This window comes from Thalassophryne amazonica, chromosome 23, assembly GCF_902500255.1.
Source record: "Thalassophryne amazonica chromosome 23, fThaAma1.1, whole genome shotgun sequence".
NCBI classification, from domain to species: domain Eukaryota; kingdom Metazoa; phylum Chordata; class Actinopteri; order Batrachoidiformes; family Batrachoididae; genus Thalassophryne; species Thalassophryne amazonica.
In genome coordinates this window covers 13,028,836-13,041,245 of record NC_047125.1, presented here as the reverse complement: position 1 = coordinate 13,041,245, position 12,410 = coordinate 13,028,836, and the positions used below count along the sequence as shown (strand labels likewise).

General features: G+C 39.3%; 1 protein-coding gene across 1 annotated transcript; it reads left to right on the top strand.

The window, feature by feature from the left end:
* The first annotated feature begins 1,715 nt into the window (after positions 1–1,715).
* On the top strand, positions 1,716–10,362 carry ponzr1 (plac8 onzin related protein 1). The gene is made up of 4 exons (XM_034164533.1): positions 1,716–1,763; positions 8,260–8,373; positions 8,473–8,618; positions 10,024–10,362. The coding sequence occupies exons 2-4, from the start codon at positions 8,262–8,264 to the stop codon at positions 10,156–10,158; spliced, it is 393 nt and encodes a 130-aa protein (XP_034020424.1). The 5' UTR covers positions 1,716–1,763; positions 8,260–8,261; the 3' UTR covers positions 10,159–10,362.
* Positions 10,363–12,410: the final 2,048 nt, after the last annotated feature.

Genomic DNA, 12,410 nt, shown 5'->3' with positions numbered 1-12,410 from the left:
TCCACAAAGTCGAGGTCAGTGAACCTTTCTTCACCAACGAGGATACCCAAGTCCTATGGACTGCATCGCCGTACCCAGCACCCAGTCCATGCAAACATTGAACATAAGAGGATCCTAAACATGTTCCTGAGGAACACCAGAATTCACTGGGAAGAAGTCAGAAGCTCTGCCTCCACAGGACTCACCGTAACCTGTGTACCAATACTTTTGATGTTCCTGACCACACTACAGATATTCCTGCTTGTGTTTAATGAATACTTGCAGACCTGGATCTTCTCGATGAGTCACTTATTGACTGTGAAATGAGACTTCTCTAGTTGCAAGCATCTGTCACTGAATCCTAGTGAGGATGACCCTTGCAAGTCCCTTAGTCAGCACAGAGAGCAGAGTAAAACCTCTGTAGGTGGTGCAGTCTAGGTCATCATCACCCAGTCTTTGAGGCACATTTTCCAAATGAAAGCAAAGAGAACATCATCACTACCCGCCTGAAGTACTTCAGCCCTGAGTTCACTCGGCTTTACACACACTCAGTCAGCTGAGAGATTCATGGCAAATCCATTTTAACTGACCAACATCCAAGACAAAAAAAACAAAAAACAATTATGTATTGAAAAGATCGACAACCTCCACGTTGATCATGTAGGTCGCCTCAGAAAGCAGTCAAGAGGTGACCTACATGAACAACACGGTGACTGTCAACAAGAACATACTACAGAAGCAGCAAATGTTTCCGATTGACAGACATTAAAGATAACACTTTAATTTTCTAACGGGTGGCTTTCCTGGCAGCTGCTGTATTGTTTCCGTTACTAACCACAATGCAAATCAGCAAATTACAACATAAGAAATAGCATCAATTACTGAACAACAATATTCTCTGGGTTGGCATGATTCCACACCAGACAGCCAATCAGCATCCACCGATAATAGCGACTATCGGTAGCAGGGAAAGGAGATTTAGATATAAACAATTATTCTTGGTATTTGATTTTTTCGAAACAATTGTTGATATACCGCTCAAACTGCAGAAATTTTTTTAAGATCAGAAGAGCCAAATTTTTGTCATGAGGTCACCAAGACACCACACTTTAGCGTCTATGTAATAATTGGACTACCACACAGTTTCTCCAGTTACTACCACAGAAGAAGCCTATAACTCCTTAAGAGTTGTCCAGCTGTCTTGGTGGCTTCCCTCACTCATCTTCCAGCATGATCACCCAGTTTTTGAGAACTGCCCACTTTACCATACAGTACCACACTGTCTGTACTTCATAATATGTTGGGCTCATGCAATTAAATGCTATGAAATAGAAGTCAAAGTAGGTGTTTTGAATTTTCCATCCCATCCCAACTTTTTCCCATTTGGGGATGTAAGGTTATAATATTTTACAGTATTTTGTACAAAAAAAAAAAAAAAAAAAAAAAAAAAAGTTGCAGTAATTGTGTACTGTAGTTTTCCCTGAAAAAGTTTGACACATTTTACTTTGTGTACTTTGCAGTTAACCTCCTTGCAAATATTAAATGCTGTTTAACCGTACAAAACGCTAATTTTGTGCATTTTCTTTTTTTCCACTCAGCAAACAGTACTACGTTTTATTGGGTCTCTGTGTGTGTGTGTGTGTGTGTGTGTTGGAGGGGATGGGTGGGTGTATTTTCAGAGAAAATGAAAGTTAAACATTATTTCACCACTTTTTTTCACTGCTTTCCAAAAACGACATCCTGCTTCTGAGGTTTCAATATTTACTCAGAGCAGCAGGCGTGAGGTAAGAACTTTACTGCTTCAACTCACTTTTTCATCCTCTTGTAGTTGTGTGAACGCGTTTTATTTTACTTTGGTGCATAAACGCACGTGCACTTTGCACCGATGCCGCTTTTCAAAAAAAAAAAAAAAAATAATAATAATAATTTAACGTTCACACGTTGAGTTTAATGTGTTTATTTCTTCACAAACCATCTGGTTACTTTTGAGCTCCTCTTTTTTTGTATAAACAGATTCAATTGTTGACTCTTGATTTTAAAAATACTGACTTAACTCCTCTTCAGCAAACACTTTTAACTCTTCAAATAAAACTCATAACGAACATTTAGTTCGTTATGAGTTTTAAACAGACCTAAAAATTTAATCTGGATCAAAAGTTTAACTTGGAACAATTAGTTCTTTTATTTGAAAATCACCTCAAATGGGCATGAACTCTGGCAAAATTGAATGAACTGCCAGTGGGGGGCGCTGTCCAGACAAGCTACACATAAAACCAACAGATGTTACGTAAAAAAATAAATAAATAAATAAAAAAAAAATAAAAAATTTTTTAAAGCTCAGAAGAGCCAGAAAATTTCAGTTAATTGACAAATGTGTCATGGTGCTAGAAACAATATTACTTACTTTAGAAGTAACGATTTGAGAAAAATGTTTTACGAATGTATATGTACAGTGGCTGGCAAAAATATTCAACCCCTTGGTATTTCGCACATTTTCATTTGTTTATGACATTTCAAATACAAAAAGTAAACCAGGCTTCTCAATATAAAAATTTCTAAGATGATCTTCCTTAAACTCAAACTGAAAGTAAATCTTGACAACCTGACATAAATTAAAAAATATAAAAGCCAAGATGATGGGTTGAATAAGTAATGGACCCCTTTGGTATAATACCTGTAAATAATCAGTTTTATTGCCAGTTTTCTTCATGAACATTTCCAAGTCACTGATTATGTCTTGGACTTTATTTACATCAGTTTTGAAGAAATACAAACAGTATGGCACTCTATGGTAAATCTGTGTGGAGTAGACAGTTCTGAAAAACTAAGTGACTGTGCAAGGAGAAGAGTGAGGAAAGCCACCAAGACACCCAGACAACCCGGAAGAAGTTACAGGCTTCTGTGGCTGTGAGTGGAGAAACTGTGCACAGTGCAAGTTTTGGATTTTCTATCCCCACTTATACAGCTTTATGATGAAGTGGTACAGAGGAGGATTTTCTTAAAAAGATGACCTGAAAGTTCACCTACAATTTGCCAGAAGGTACATCTGAGATGAAAGCCTAGATTTGATGTTTTACTGAAAGAAGACCTTCCTCTATACCACTTCATCATGAAACTGTATAACTGGAGATACAAAACGCAGAATTTGCACTGTGCACAAATTTCTTCAATCACAGCCACAGAAGCCTAAAACGTTTTCTGGGTTGTCTGGGTGTCTTGGTGGCTTTCCTCACTGTTCTCTTTCTTGCACAGTCACTCAGTTTTTGAGAACTGTCTACTGTCACAGATTTAAAAATGAGGTGGGCTTCATAGATAATTGGCAAAGCTTCTGGGGAAAACCTGGTCTTGTTAGGAGAGACGGCATCCATCCCACTTTGGATGGAGCAGCTCTCATTTCTAGAAATCTGGCCAATTTTCTTAAATCCTCCAAACCGTGACTATCCAGGGTTGGGACCAGGAAGCAGAGTTGTAGTCTTACACACCTCTCTGCAGCTTCTCTCCCCCTGCCATCCCCTTATTACCCCATCCCCGTAGAGACGGTGTCTGCTCCCAGACCACCAATAACCAGCAAAAAATCTATTTAAGCATAAAAATTCAAAAAGAAAAAATAATATAGCACCTTCAACTGCACCACAGACTAAAACAGTTAAATGTGGTCTATTAAACATTAGGTCTCTCTCTTCTAAGTCCCTGTTAGTAAATGATATAATAATTGATCAACATATTGATTTATTCTGCCTTACAGAAACCTGGTTACAGCAGGATGATTATGTTAGTTTAAATGAGTCAACACCCCCGAGTCACACTAACTGTCAGAATGCTCGTAGCACGGGCCGAGGCGGAGGATTAGCAGCAATCTTCCATTCCATCTTATTAATTAATCAAAAACCCAGACAGAGCTTTAATTCATTTGAAAGCTTGACTCTTAGTCTTGTCCATCCAAATTGGAAGTCCCAAAAACCAGTTTTATTTGTTATTATCTATCGTCCTCCTGGTCGTTACTGTGAGTTTCTCTGTGAATTTTCAGACCTTTTGTCTGACTTAGTGCTTAGCTCAGATAAGATAATTATAGTGGGCGATTTTAACATCCACACATGCTGAGAATGACAGCCTCAACACTGCATTTAATCTATTATTAGACTCTATTGGCTTTGCTCAAAATGTAAATGAGTCCACCCACCACTTTAATCATATCTTAGATCTTGTTCTGACTTATGGTATGGAAATTGAAGACTTAACAGTATTCCCTGAAAACTCCCTTCTGTCTGATCATTTCTTAATAACATTTACATTTACTCTGATGGACTACCCAGCAGTGGGGAATAAGTTTCATTACACTAGAAGTCTTTCAGAAAGCGCTGTAACTAGGTTTAAGGATATGTTTCCTTCTTTATGTTCCCTAATGCCATATACCAACACAGTGCAGAGTAGCTACCTAAACTCTGTAAGTGAGATAGAGTATCTCGTCAATAGTTTTACATCCTCATTGAAGACAACTTTGGATGCTGTAGCTCCTCTAAAAAAGAGAGCTTTAAATCAGAAGTGCCTGACTCCGTGGTATAACTCACAAACTCGTAGCTTAAAGCAGATAACCCGTAAGTTGGAGAGGAAATGGCGTCTCAATAATTTAGAAGATCTTCACTTAGCCTGGAAAAAGAGTTTGTTGCTCTATAAAAAAAGCCCTCCGTAAAGCTAGGACATCTTTCTACTCATCACTAATTGAAGAAAATAAGAACAACCCCAGGTTTCTTTTCAGCACTGTAGCCAGGCTGACAAAGAGTCAGAGCTCTATTGAGCTGAGTATTCCATTAACTTTAACTAGTAATGACTTCATGACTTTCTTTGCTAACAAAATTTTAACTATGAGAGAAAAAATTACTCATAACCATCCCAAAGACGTATCGTTATCTTTGGCTGCTTTCAGTGATGCCGGTATTTGGTTAGACTCTTTCTCTCCGATTGTTCTGTCTGAGTTATTTTCATTAGTTACTTCATCCAAACCATCAACATGTTTATTAGACCCCATTCCTACCAGGCTGCTCAAGGAAGCCCTACCATTATTTAATGCTTCGATCTTAAATATGATCAATCTATCTTTGTTAGTTGGCTATGTACCACAGGCTTTTAAGGTGGCAGTAATTAAACCATTACTTAAAAAGCCATCACTTGACCCAGCTATCTTAGCTAATTATAGGCCAATCTCCAACCTTCCTTTTCTCTCAAAAATTCTTGAAAGGGTAGTTGTAAAACAGCTAACTGATCATCTGCAGAGGAATGGTCTATTTGAAGAGTTTCAGTCAGGTTTTAGAATTCATCATAGTACAGAAACAGCATTAGTGAAGGTTACAAATGATCTTCTTATGGCCTCGGACAGTGGACTCATCTCTGTGCTTGTTCTGTTAGACCTCAGTGCTGCTTTTGATACTGTTGACCATAAAATTTTATTACAGAGATTAGAGCATGCCATAGGTATTAAAGGCACTGCGCTGCGGTGGTTTGAATCATATTTGTCTAATAGATTACAATTTGTTCATGTAAATGGGGAATCTTCTTCACAGACTAAAGTTAATTATGGAGTTCCACAAGGTTCTGTGCTAGGACCAATTTTATTCACTTTATACATGCTTCCCTTAGGCAGTATTATTAGACGGTATTGCTTAAATTTTCATTGTTACGCAGATGATACCCAGCTTTATCTATCCATGAAGCCAGAGGACACACACCAATTAGCTAAACTGCAGGATTGTCTTACAGACATAAAGACATGGATGACCTCTAATTTCCTGCTTTTAAACTCAGATAAAACTGAAGTTATTGTACTTGGCCCCACAAATCTTAGAAACATGGTGTCTAACCAGATCCTTACTCTGGATGGCATTACCCTGACCTCTAGTAATACTGTGAGAAATCTTGGAGTCATTTTTGATCAGGATATGTCATTCAAAGCGCATATTAAACAAATATGTAGGACTGCTTTTTTGCATTTACGCAATATCTCTAAAATCAGAAAGGTCTTGTCTCAGAGTGATGCTGAAAAACTAATTCATGCATTTATTTCCTCTAGGCTGGACTATTGTAATTCATTATTATCAGGTTGTCCTAAAGTTCCCTAAAAAGCCTTCAGTTAATTCAAAATGCTGCAGCTAGAGTACTGACGGGGACTAGAAGGAGAGAGCATATCTCACCCATATTGGCCTCTCTTCATTGGCTTCCTGTTAATTCTAGAATAGAATTTAAAATTCTTCTTCTTACTTATAAGGTTTTGAATAATCAGGTCCCATCTTATCTTAGGGACCTCGTAGTACCATATCACCCCAATAGAGCGCTTCGCTCTCAGACTGCAGGCTTACTTGTAGTTCCTAGGGTTTGTAAGAGTAGAATGGGAGGCAGAGCCTTCAGCTTTCAGGCTCCTCTCCTGTGGAACCAGCTCCCAATTCAGATCAGGGAGACAGACACCCTCTCTACTTTTAAGATTAGGCTTAAAACTTTCCTTTTTGCTAAAGCTTATAGTTAGGGCTGGATCAGGTGACCCTGAACCATCCCTTAGTTATGCTGCTATAGACATAGACTGCTGGGGGGTTCCCATGATGCACTGTTTTTCTCTTTTTGCTCTATATGCACCACTCTGCATTTAATCATTAGTGATCGATCTCTGCTCCCCTCCACAGCATGTCTTTTTCCTGGTTCTCTCCCTCAGCCCCAACCAGTCCCAGCAGAAGACTGCCCCTCCCTGAGCCTGGTTCTGCTGGAGGTTTCTTCCTGTTAAAAGGGAGTTTTTCCTTCCCACTGTAGCCAAGTGCTTGCTCACAGGGGGTCGTTTTGACCATTGGGGTTTTACATAATTATTGTATGGCCTTGCCTTACAATATAAAGCGCCTTGGGGCAACTGTTTGTTGTGATTTGGCGCTATATAAAAAACTGATTGATTGATTGATAAATGTAATCTGGCCAAAAAGATTAACATGGAGTAGAGGTTTGAAATGGACCAAAAATTAAAACCGTGGATCAAACATTTCACATGGATCAAAGTTTTAACTTGGACCAAAAATGTAATCAGGAATCAAAACTTTAACCTGGTTCAAAGAGTTTAACCTGGATCAGAGTTTTAAACTGAATCAAAAATTTAATCTGGATCAAAAGTTTAACCTAAATTGGACCAAAACATCAATCTGGATCAAACGTTTAACCTGAATCAAAAGGTTAATCTAAACTAGAGGTTTAAATTGGACCAAAAATTTAATCGGGATCAAACATTTTGCATGGATTAAAATTTTAACCTGGATCAGAGTTTTAAATTTGACGAAAAATGTAATCTGAAATCAAAACTTTAACCTGGAACAAAGTTTTAAACAGACCTAAAAATTTAATCTGGATCAAAAGTTTAACTTGGAACAGATATTTAAAATGGACCAAAAATTCAATTTGGATCAAAGGTTTAACTTAGATAAACCTTTGATCCAATTGGATAAAAAATTTAATCTGGATCAAAAGTTTACTCTAGATCAGAGGTTTAAATTGGACCAAAAAGTTAAGTATATCAGTATATTGAGTAAAACGTATAGTTTTAAGTATTGCATAGAATATATTGCACAGATGTGCATGTAATAAAGCACAAAAGGTGGCGGTAGAGGAATCAATATTTTTCACACAAGTACATATTTTGTGTTCTTCAGAGAGGTCAGAAGATCAACTTCCATTTTGTTCTGACTGAGGGATCAAAGCAGCAGTGCAGTGAGGCTTCCTAGCAGGAACACTTTCACAATGTGCACATGCAGAGAAAAAAAAGAAACAAGACAGCTCAAAGTGCAGAAATTTTTTTAAGATCAGAAGAGCCAAATTTTTGTCATAAGTTCACCAAGACACCACACTTTAGCGTCTATGTAATAATTTAATTTAGTTGGGGCTACATATATTTATTATATGGAAATCCTGCCCATAATTGAACTGAGTTCATCCAGTGAGTCACTTGGTTAAGTAATACACTCAAAAAACTGACTCATTGGATTGGATTTCCATCTAATAAATATATGTAGTCCCAACTAAATTAAATTGCAGTATCTTGCATGGATGTGTTTTATTTGAGTTGGGGCTACATATATTTATTAGATGGAAATCCTGCACTTAATTGAGTTCATACAGTGAGCCATTTTTTGACTGTACCAACTTTTGACTGTACCAACAAAGATGAATCAAGACGTTACTATGACTCTTCAAAATGTGCCCTGATTTGCTGGTGAGGATTAAATGGGAAATAACGGCGCTCTGTCTTGTGTCCTTCAGAAATGGCCGTCCAGCAGCAGCCAGCCCCGATGGTTACTATGGTGACCACCACGACCCACACCTCAGGGCAATGGAGCACGACCCTCTGCGACTGCTTCAGTGACATGGGCACCTGTAAGACAACAACACTAAAAACAACAACAAAAACGCCCCCTTCATGTGTCATTGGTTACCTGGTTGAGTTTTTCTTTCCTGCTCTTGTATCTTTTTAAGGTTGCTGCGGTCTTTGGTGCTTCCCGTGCATGCAGTGTGAGACAGCCAATAACTTTGGTTGGTGCTGCTGCTCGCCGATGTGCGACGTCTGCTTCGTGGTGTCCTGCTCGCTCCGATCTTCCATAAGGGAGCGCTACAGCATCCCTGTAAGTCTGGTGTGGAAGACTCAAGACATTTAACATAAAGCGGCGTGTCCGTATGCTTCCTGCTTGTCACAGCTCTCAGTGCGTTTTGGGTTTGAAATGACCTATATTCATATATCACTTAAAAGCTGGTAACACAAATCCGCGTGCAAAACGCTAATGTCTGGTTGACAAGTCCAAGGGTTGTCACAATATTAGAATTTCAAACTAAATATCGATACCACTAAAAATACTTGATACCATGGTGGAATATTTTCTAAATAAACATTTTAACAATACATGCATTAACGCCAATTTCAGCACAATTTTTAAGCTGTCTGAAAGTAGTGTAAAATAAAAATACAGTTATATATATGACAAATGATTTGTGGTTTATTTTACATACGTCATGCAAAACAAGCAAACAAAAAGGTCTATTTTTAGGTTGTTTGAATGAGAATGGTAAATGTATTTGTTTGAGGTAGTGCAAAACAACTTATTTACATTTTTTTTAAAGACAACAAACCTCAAATATGTTATATGCATTCATATTGTTTTCTGGGTCCATCAAGTTAATCCAGTTTTTGGAAGTTTACAACTTGCCATTTCTGAGTCATCTTGAATGCAGAATTACTATAGTATGAATCTCAGCATATCTAACACTGCTCCGTGACTTTTTTCTTTGGCCAGCTTTCATTTTATTATCAATGGGTTGCAAATTAGTATCTACCTGATACTAATAAATCTGTTTCCGTTGATTCACTGATGATCCTGTGTACATGTAGTCATCGTTGGGCCTTGTTATGAAGTCTTTGATTTGTGGTTATCCTCCCATGCCCCCGCTTCCAAAATTATGTTGTTCCAAAGTATAATTTTTTTCAGTGCATTTTTGCACAAAATAGGCTGCTATGCATTGTGCATAGCAGCCTATGCACTCATGCTGTGATCCCAGTGCACAATTCACTTCACAAAAAATGTGAAATAATGAAATTATCACATGAAATTTGTTTACATGGGACACATTTTTCAAATTTTTAAAATGCAGATTAAAAAAAAATCTTTTTTAAAATTTATGGATTCATTTTTATCTTGTGTGACATTTATAGTCTTTCTGCTTTAGTTCACTGTGTTTTCATCTTAGTTTTCAGTTGGTAACAGGAGTGACACCTCATTTACTTTAAAAAACAAACAAACAAACAAACAAACAAACAATCAGAAAATTTGAGACCCCATGAGACATCAGACGTGGAAACGCGCATTTGCCGTTTGGCCAAAGCACAAATTAAAGATTTGAATTATTCATTTTGTTGCACGTCACCACTGAATCGGCTGAAATGAAGCAAACATACGCACAAAAAAGTTCCATATTTAATTGTCCTGATCCGTGTGGACATCTTGAACAAATTGAGGTTGTGTGTCTCTTTTGCAGGGTTCGTGTTGTGAGGACTGTTGCACAGTTATGTGCTGCTACCTGTGCGCCTGGTGCCAGATGAGTCGGGAGGTGAAGATCAGGAAGGGAACACCGACCCATGCCTCGGTGATTACCACCCAAGTCAATGTCTGACAAAAACAACAACAACAAAAAGCAAACCAACAACAGTTTGTTTTATAGAGTGAACCACAAAGGTGTAAGTGCCTTAGTTTGGATTATCAAGCCACCGTTTGTAGTCGAGTTAAACTTCACAGTACAGTATTATGTCAAATCAGTTTTTTACTGTTCGACCTTTGATTCACGCTGGCTAATAAAGTTTTCTTAATTATACAAGAAGCTCAGTCCTGTGTTCATGTGTCTTAGTACAGAGACATATTCTTACACTTTATGTGTTGGTTTCCCAGACAGGCTAGAATAGGCATTAATCTAGAAGAGTCAATCATGGCACAGATTAATTAGAGATTACCAACACTTGGACTTGAATTAAAGCAAACAGGATTAAATAGACCAGAATGAACATGCTCAGCGGTGCATAAACGTCACTCAACCAATCGTGAAGTCCCACTTCTGTTATTTTCGTGGTAGGCAAATCGTTAACCCAGATTGCAACAGTATAGGATGATGCTTGTGTTACTGACCAGCAAGATGGGCAAAAATGACCATTTGGACTGGAGGAGACTGGCTTGTTGTAGCTGACGCGGTAAGTCAGGTTGGTCCGTGTGGCTCTGGGCAGCTTGAGATGGGCGGAAACAGGATTAATGACTTAATGGTCCAACGAACCTGGGAGTAAGCTTCTTGCAGTTCCTGGAAAGCCAAACCTTCTGGCCAGGTTCATAAGTGGGAGCGGTTGTTGTTCTACGGTCGGAAGTAGACGTGTATCCTGCGGAGGACTTGAGGCGTGCCTGATGAGCCCGGTCCCAGGTTCTTTTGCATCGGCGCACCACAACCAACGCAGATTGAACTGTGGAATCTGTGACAGAGGCAGAGAATAATGAGGATTGAGAGCCATAACTACATGGAAGGGAGAGAAACCAGTAGATGAGTGAGGTAAATTGTTGTGTGCTAGTTCAAACCAAACCAGCTTGTTGACCCAGGAGGCTGGATGTTGAGAGGAGAGGATCCGCAACCCTTACTCAGGTTCTTGATTTACTCGCTCCGTTTATCCATTTTTTGATTGTAGATGAAAACCTGAAGTGAGACTTACAGAAGTGCCAAGCAATTTACAAAACTCCTTCCAGAAATGTGACACAAATTGTGGACCTCGATCTGAGATGATGTCCTGAGGGAAACCATGCAACCGGAACACATTATTCAACATGACCTCAGCCAATTCTTGGGCTGAGGGAAACTTACAGAAAGGTATGAAATGAACCATTTTGGAAAACCTGTCGACAACAGTAAGTACCACCGACTTGCCCTTGGAATCGGGAAGACCTGTAACAAAATCCACTGCAATATGTGTCCATGGCTTTTTCGGAACAGGGAGAGGCAGTAATTTACCATGGGAGGCCCCCGATTAGAGGTCTTGTGGAATGCACACACACACACACACACACACACACACACAATTTCTGTGATGTCCATTGACATCTTGGGCCACCTCAAATGCAATCACAAATGCAGTCTTACCAAGACCAGGATGACATGAAAACCAACTGCTGTGAGCCCACTGGATGGCCTCCCCACCTTAGGGCATCTACGATGAATAATTTATTCCAGGGACAGTCTGCTGGAATCAAAACCCCTCTAAAGCTACTTGAACTCTGGTTTCAATGTCCCAGGTAGGAGCGGAGACAAATATGATGGGGGTAAAATAGTTTTAGAGACCGGTGTGGCAATGTCAAGACTAAACCGCCGGGATAAGGCACTGGATTTGCCATTCTTAGACCTGGGGCACAAAATTGTATTGACCGAAAGCACTGAATCTCTTGGCTGATTTAAGATACTATAGGATCTTGTGGTCAGTCAGAATCAGAAATGGGTGCGGCACCCCCGCTAACCAGTGACGCCACTTCTCCAGGGCCACGTTGACAGCCAACAGTTCACGGACACCAACGTCATAATTGCGTTCATGGGGTAAGAGTTTCTTTGACAACAACAAAAAAAAAACCACACGGATGCAGCTTACCGTCTGAGGTACAAATTCGGTATAAGACGACCCCAATGCCAATGTCAGATGTGTCCACTTCATCCATGAACTGCTCGCTGGGGTCCAGGAGTAGTGGAGGAAAATCACTGCTTAAGTTTGCAGAATGTGGACCTGTGAGAAGAGGTGAGGTTATGAAACAGAGAAGCCACAGAACTGAAATTTCTAATAAACCTTCAATAAAAATGAGCAAACCCCAAGAATTGCTGCACCTCCTTGCGAGAATGGGGGGTGGGGG

What these genes read in the sequence shown, in the direction of transcription:
- ponzr1 (XM_034164533.1), top strand. Translation starts at nt 8,262, where the DNA reads ATGGCCGTCCAGCAGCAGCCAGCCCCGATGGTTACTATGGTGACCACC. An exon ending in CTTCAGTGACATGGGCACCT is followed by an intron (nt 8,374 to 8,472) that starts GTAAGACAACAA and finishes TATCTTTTTAAG; the next exon opens with GTTGCTGCGGTCTTTGGTGC. An exon ending in GGGAGCGCTACAGCATCCCT is followed by an intron (nt 8,619 to 10,023) that starts GTAAGTCTGGTG and finishes TCTCTTTTGCAG; the next exon opens with GGTTCGTGTTGTGAGGACTG.